This window comes from Lactuca serriola, chromosome 3, assembly GCF_051521515.1.
Source record: "Lactuca serriola cultivar US96UC23 chromosome 3, Lser_US96UC23_V15, whole genome shotgun sequence".
In the NCBI taxonomy this organism is placed as follows: Eukaryota; Viridiplantae; Streptophyta; class Magnoliopsida; order Asterales; family Asteraceae; genus Lactuca; species Lactuca serriola.
Genome location: NC_136410.1, coordinates 305,158,438 through 305,165,768, shown reverse-complemented (window position 1 = coordinate 305,165,768; position 7,331 = coordinate 305,158,438). Strand labels below are relative to the sequence as shown.

Genomic DNA, 7,331 nt, shown 5'->3' with positions numbered 1-7,331 from the left:
GGATGTTTAGATTATGCTAAAGTGTTAAACAAGCTCCATCTAAAAGCTCTCCTGTTGTGTATGTTCTAATAAAAAAAATACAAAAAATATATAAAAAGCCTAATTTTTAAGTCTTTCTATTGTTTATTGTTATTAAATTTGGGTTCTAACACTTCCCCCTATGGAAGCATACTCTCTACCCTTGGATGTAGGTAAGACTATCAACATCTAATGATCTAATCTCCTTCTTACCCCTGTAAACTTATGTAAATTATGGGCTCTAACACTTCCATAATCCTACTTGCATAGTTAAATGCACAATTCCCATGGCAACTAAGTTTGTATGTAAGTGGTTGTTTGGTAACATCTGAATCCACCCATGACCTCTAAACTAAACTGGTCAACATTCAACACGTCTGATACAGCCTCTAAACTGTTAAGAAATCCCACCTTCTCTTAACCATTAAGAGGTTGGAATCACTCAACACTAAATGGTTCAAATGGTTCAGTTCTATCAAACAGCCCCTAAGACAGAAAACCGATAATATGAAGAAAGACAACAAGATGAGTTACCTTCCAAAGGAAGCAAGAGTTAAAGGCAATGCATAGCTCAAAATCAATTCATGTCATTCTGCAATTGATATAATACCTATCCATTAAAAACCAACTTGTAACAATATACTCATTTGTATCTATGATTCTTGAAAGGAAAGACACAGAGTAATTGGCAAAAATCTTTTGGGAAAAAGCACAAAAGAAATCATCAACAAGAGATCTCAAGGGTTGGTTGTAGTAGTTTTAGGTTTCTTTGAGACTTGTTGCTTCTTATCAGCATCTGCAGCCTTTTTCTTGTCCTTCTTCTCTCTCTTTTTCAAAGATGTCATGCGAGCCTTCAAAATAGTAGCATAATATGCTTGAAACCGTTGATGTTCCTTTGCTCCAACCTGTTATTAGAAAAGAAACCAATCTGTATTCATATCATGTCATAGGGGAATCCTACAATTCATTGATATTGGTTTCTAAAGTTTTAGTCCTTCTAAAAGTAGCATTTCACAAGAACTAATAATCAACAAATGTTAACAAACTGGCATTTATACTATGGTGCAAGTTCATTATACTCAGGAACAGAATACTCAAAAGTCCTAACCTATATTTTAGATTTATCAGCAAGTTCTCCCTTTTCATTATACCCCTTACCCTAAAACGTAAGAATTCATTATCAAACATAGTAACATTTACAGATTGAAAAGGGCATATACAAAGTTTTCTAATTGATCCATTCAGTTTGCTAAAAGGAATTGAACAATGAAAGAGTTCCAAAAAGGAATAAAAACTTCAGTATGAATTAGTTACCAATGTGGAAATGTTCTTCTTGCCATCAGTTGCTCTAACAAGACATTTGTATTCAAGTTCTTTACCAGCAGTTATCATCTTGTTCTTCTGCACCTTAGACTTGTCAGAAGCTGAGGCATAGTTTTAACCAAATTCACAATCAATATCTTCAAATGGAAACAAATTCAGAATCAGAGAAAGAAAAGGAGGAACAAACTTACAGTGTTTGAGAGTAACCCACACAGATCCTTTCTCTGTAGTATGCTCAAACATGGTAGTTAGCTCATTCAGAAATGGATCAAGCTGTAAGCGTACCTATAATCATTAAAAAAAAATAGCACGCAATTCAGGCATACTCGAGATACAAAAACTGTTCCGATTAAATCGCACATAATCCCGTTAGAATTGCTTTGAATTCAGAAGTTACATTCAGATCTTGCGAGTAAACTAAGATGAGAACAATGCTTGGCATTCTATAGTTGGCAACAACTCAAGAATTAACGTTGATGAACCTCGCGAATTATTAAATACGATTAAGAGAAAGATGATAAGAGTTTGAATCAGTTACCATAATGAATGCCGGAGGTTCGTCGGAATTGAATCGATGAAGAGGAAGAGCGTGGGGTGACGTCGTCAACGTCGATGACTAGGGCTGTTAAAAGAGGGAATGGAAGTCGCTCATCAGGTTTCTCTTATTAGGGGGGTATTTGGATTAAAAAAAAAAAAAAAAAAAAAAATCTAATGCAATAAACTAAGTTTAAGTGTGTTTGGATAAAATCATTACAAATCAGTATATTGAATTAGGCTGTGTTTTGGCGCGGCAAGCTAGCTGATAAACTAGCTTATTTTTTGAGCTTTTTTATGTTGTCGTGTTTGGTAAGCCAAAAAGTAGCTTATAAGCTAGCTTTTTGAAAAGCTACTTAGACTATGTTTGGCGTGCTGGCTGAAAAGCTAGCTATTAAATAAAAAGCTAGCTGATAGCTGAAAAGTTAGCTGATAAAAAATAATGTTTGGTAAAACTAGCTGAAAAGCTCGCTGAAATATATAAAATTACATAAAAGGACATGTAAGATAATGTGTTTCTATAATTAATTAAGGGGTGTATTTGAAAAATTTTAAAAAAGCTCCTAAAAAGCTAGCTTATAAGCTACTTTTTGGCTTACCAAACACGACAACATAAAAAAGCTCGAAAAATAAGCTAGCTGTGGCGCGCCAAACACAGCCTTAGACTAGCTTTTTAGGAGCTTTTTTAAAAATTTCCAAATATACCCCTTAATTAATTATAGAAACACATACTCTCACATGTCCTTTTATATAATTTTATATATTTCAGCTAGCTTTTCAGCTAGTTTTACCAAACGTCGTTTTTTATCAGCTAACTTTTCAGCTATCAACTAGCTTTTTATTTAACAGCTAGCTTTTCAGCTATCAACCAACTTTTCAGCTAACAGCTAGCTTTTCAGCTAGTACGCCAAACATAGCCTTAGTAATAAACTAAATAAGCTAATTTTAATAAGTTAAGTTTAAGTGTTTAGATAAAATCATTAAAAATCAGCTTATTGTGTTAGGAATAAGCTAAATAAACTAATTTTAATAAGCATCTCCCCTTTGTTTATTGCTTACTGCTTATTCTCACCACAAATAAGCTAATAAGCTAATAAGCTAATCCAAACACCCCCTTAGTATTTTTTATTTTTGTTTCTCTTATTAGATTTAATTGATGAAATTAGAATAATTATTATTTTAATATCGAGTTATTCACTAAAATGACAATACCCTAGGTCGTAATATCTTATCTAAACCTTTATTTTTTGGGTTTAACAAGATTAACATGTGGTTTGCAAAATGTACTTTACGAATAACGAGTTTAAGACTGTAAGTCCCTAATTTGTTTGTGTATCAGTCAAATCCGTTTGATGGTGCAGAATCCCAATCAAACGGATGATGTAAGATCAAAAATAAGAAGAGAAGAAGAAGAAGAATGTTGAATCTTGAATGTATTAATGATATGAATTATAATCCGGATACAAAAGATTCACACACACATAAAGCTCCCGTTTCTCTCCTCTCTGGCCGTAAACTCCTTAGGGTTTATCAATCCTCTACTCCTCACCCTAACACCTCTATTTATACTAGGGAACATGGGCCGGAAACAATTGGGCCGTAAACGAGTTTACGACCGTAAGGTGTTTACGGCCGTAAACTCAGCCGTAAACTAGACCAAAAACTCCACAATTATTACACAAAAATACAATGCCCAGAAAAGTAAAGTATAAACCATATTTTGACCCAACAATCTCCCCCTTGGTTTATAGCTTTTTTTTCTTAATGACCCAACAAGCTCCCCCTAAAAAGTAGCTGACTTTCTTGATAATCTTCATTGGGAACTTGGCTTCAGCATTAACCTTCGATTTCTTCACAGCATCAGGATGAACATATGAATCTTCAATGAATGACTTCATCTTGAGCACTTGAGGTTTTCTTCAGAATTTGGCATTGAACGCACATTGGGTGAGGAGGCTTGACGTACTGATTCTTGAAAAATAGCGCTTTCAGCTTGAGAATCTTCAGAGAGAACAAATCTTCTAGATCACTTCAGCAGGTTCATAGATAGCAGTAGACTGATTGAGGAGGCTTCAATGCAATCCGTCACATAATCTTCAATTTCAGCTTCACCTTGCTTCTGGGGTTGAAGGATTGAATGTTGAAAGAATAATCTTCATTTCTTGCTCCTTCGAATGAAAATTCTTCGATGCTCACGGATGAGGCTTTGGCTCAGAATCTTCAACACAAACTTCATTAGTCTTATTTATACCTGAAATCACTTTTCAAGACAAAACAAAACTAAAAGAAAAATTAGCACACAAATTAAAATAGAAACAAAAATATTTTTGGATTTTTTTTATTTTCTGAACAAGAAATAAAACAGAAATAACACTATTTTTCGATTTTTAATATTTTTTTTTGATTTTTTATTGTTTTTAATTTTTAATTCTCCCCTAATATTTAAATTAGAAGAAACTATGACAAATTTAACAAAAATAAAAATGATATCTAACTTTAAGAGAGATTTGGGATCAAAGTTTTTAGACAGCCTTTATCCACTTGTCGGTACATTCCATATTCACATATTTGTCTGGTCGATCGTCGGTATTGTTGTCCACTTAAATACGAAAAATTGTGACAAATTTAGGACATACTATTTGTTACAAGACAGGTTGAACTTAAAAACCTAAAATTTACATCTGATCCTAATTTCTTAGATACTATATCTTAAGGTCCATTCATCTGACGACGACCAGGGATATTGTTGTCCACCTAAATTGAGCAGCGAGATCTATAGGCAATCTGTATGTGTTCAATTTTTAAGTGTACTGGAACGTGTTTCCCGCTTCCTGATATGCCCCAGCCATCAAGAACTTCCAGAGTACTCCTTACACCGGGTGAGCAGACAACCATTCAGAGAGAGAAGAGATTCAGAATTCTATTGCTAACTACTTCAGAGGGGTTGAGAAGAAGAAGGTTGCATATGCTGTGTACCAGGTCGGATTAGAAGTCGCGCAAATGAGACAACATATGGCTAACAGATGAGAAGTATTTCACACATATATTTCACACACATATATATATCCTGCAGAGAAATAGAGTTGCATATGTTGTGTACCAGGTCGGATTAGAGGTCACGCAAAGGAGACAACATATGACTAACAGACAGAAAGAAAGAAAACGATTTTCTACAGACCTAATTTATCGGAATTTACCAGTCGCCCCATCCAACCAGAATTAAGGATAGAATCCGCACATCGAGGAAAAGTTAAGCCACGGTTCCAAGTACGGGTTCAATTAATGTGACGAGTAGATTCCCATATATATATATATATATATATATATATATATATATATATATATATATATATATATATATATATATATATATCCCTGCTCAACCTATCCAAGCGTCGTATTGTCAGGCTGAATGGATCTAACTAGGTCAAGATTTGTCAAGTCTATAAATTTCCTAAGTTCAACTCTCCCTAGTCAAGTCCATTTAAAAATTTTTCGTGCCTACCGACGCATCAAGTCAGAGCATAGACCCTTCAACTTCGGGTACGTTACGCAGACTCAGGTTGCCTGTTCAGAGCATAGACCCTTCAACTTCGGGTACGTTACGCAGACTCAGGTTGCCTGTTATCACATGATCATATCACTTCCCAAAACATCTCCCTCAAACACATTTCATAACCAATATATATTTTTTATTTTCTGATTTTCTGATTTTTTTGGAATTTTGAATTTTTTTAATTTTTGTTTTGTTTTTATTTCTCCCCCTAAATTTGTGCATAGGAGAGAAACGAAAGTAAATGCGCAAATTTAAACTATCCTAAAACAAAAATTAGTCTTTAAAGCGAATCAGGTTAAGAAAAACTTAGGAGTATAGAGAAGAAAACGCAAACCGTAAGTCACCGATTGAATCTGCATCCAGAAGGTCTGAGAACAACAAGCATAATCTCAGAACAGATCCGAAAATTCTTCATATCTTTAAGAATTAACCCCGTGTGATCCCTTCTTTCCTTCCTTCTTTCCTTTCCCGCAATGGACACATACTCTCGAACAATATTCTGAGTGTTGTACAGTTGAGAGATGTCCCCAATCATATGCCAGGAGCAGCCACTACCAACAAACTGAAGTCTGATGATATGCCTCCATAGCTGCTCCAACACAGAGCGGGATCAGTTGATCTTTGGAACCCAGTCCATTTTGAAACTGGGTCGACCTTTTTCATCAACGCACGATACTCTCTCCCATGACATATCCTGCTTATCACAAACAGAAGATGTAGAAACGTTAGAAGCATTAGGAATTTTGGGAGTTTGAGCCTTCGGAACCCATTTGTAGTTGGGTTTAACCCATTTCTTTTTCGATCCTATGGGTGGCTCAGTACTTGATTTGAAACTTGAAGCCGACTGCCGAGATGACTTTGACCTAACCAGTCTTGGCTTCACAGTAGTATCTCTTGAACTGGGCTTGTTGGCTGACATTTCCTTCTTGCCCTTGGGATTCGGATTCTTGGCCTTGGGAGTTGAATTCTTGGCCTTTTGCACGTTCCAGTCGTTAATATCTGAACGTGACCTTGAGGGTTATCTTTTGGAGTGTCTCCCTCTTGGCGCATTCTGCCAGCCTTGCGCATAGTAAGGAACGTATGCGCGATTTGGACAATCTCGGGCAATGTGACCAGGTGTTCCACAGTGAAAACAAGTCTTTTTCTTCACTGTGAAGTTGTTTCTTCCTGCCCCTGGTGGCGTATCCTTGCCTCGTTTCTTGTTGTTCTCACATGCACACTTGCGACAGGCACTCTGTTGCGCTGGAATTGGAGGCCTGTATTTCTCAACGACAGGTTTATCAGAAGCAGCTGAGTTCGAAGCAACAGATTTAGAGTTCAAGGAGTCATTGGTTTGTTCAGAAGAACTCTCCTTGTTCTCATCCTCTGCTACTTTACCTGCACATGTAATAGAAACATCAATATTTTCAACATTAATAACTCATCCTGACACAAATCCAGCTGGTTTCCCATATTTAAGATGTGCCTCCCTGTCAATTTCTTTCTTTGTCATAGGGATGGATGTGTAGTTATGATTGTAAGGAGGAGGTACACTATCATACCCTAAACCCTTGTTTTGATTCCTTTTAAACTGCATGCTTTGGTCTATCATATTTGCAACCACCTCACTTGAGAAATCATATTTTCTAACATCAAGTTTGGCGGTTTCAAACTTTCCTTTCAAAGATTCAACTTCAGCCACTAGCTCAGCATTTTGTTTGACTACATAATCATAGTTTTCACATTTGTTACTATAGTCTTCCTGAAGTTTCCTAAAGTCCTTGGTTTTAGCTTCTAATTCAGCCTTCAGGGGTTTCTGTCCTTTCCTGAGTTGATATCCTTCATATCTCAGGTCTTCAACTTCTCTTTTGAATATATCAATTTGTTCTCGAAGAAATTTAATCGTGGCTTCACAAGCTGG

General features: G+C 35.9%; 1 protein-coding gene across 1 annotated transcript; it reads right to left on the bottom strand.

The window, feature by feature from the left end:
- Positions 1-548: 548 nt before the first annotated feature.
- Positions 549-2,008, bottom strand: LOC145094134 (Signal recognition particle, SRP9/SRP14 subunit). The gene is made up of 4 exons (XM_079032420.1): positions 1,880-2,008; positions 1,533-1,626; positions 1,333-1,442; positions 549-923 (listed from the first exon to the last, which is right to left on the bottom strand). Exons 1-4 carry the CDS (start codon positions 1,880-1,882, stop codon positions 756-758), a joined length of 375 nt encoding a protein of 124 aa, XP_078888546.1. The 5' UTR covers positions 1,883-2,008; the 3' UTR covers positions 549-755.
- Positions 2,009-7,331: the final 5,323 nt, after the last annotated feature.

Coding starts and splice junctions, on each gene's coding strand:
- LOC145094134 (XM_079032420.1), bottom strand. Junction 1,443..1,532: donor GTGGGTTACTCTCAAACACT/GTAAGTTTGTTC, acceptor ACTATGCCTCAG/CTTCTGACAAGTCTAAGGTG. Junction 924..1,332: donor AGAAGAACATTTCCACATTG/GTAACTAATTCA, acceptor TTCTAATAACAG/GTTGGAGCAAAGGAACATCA.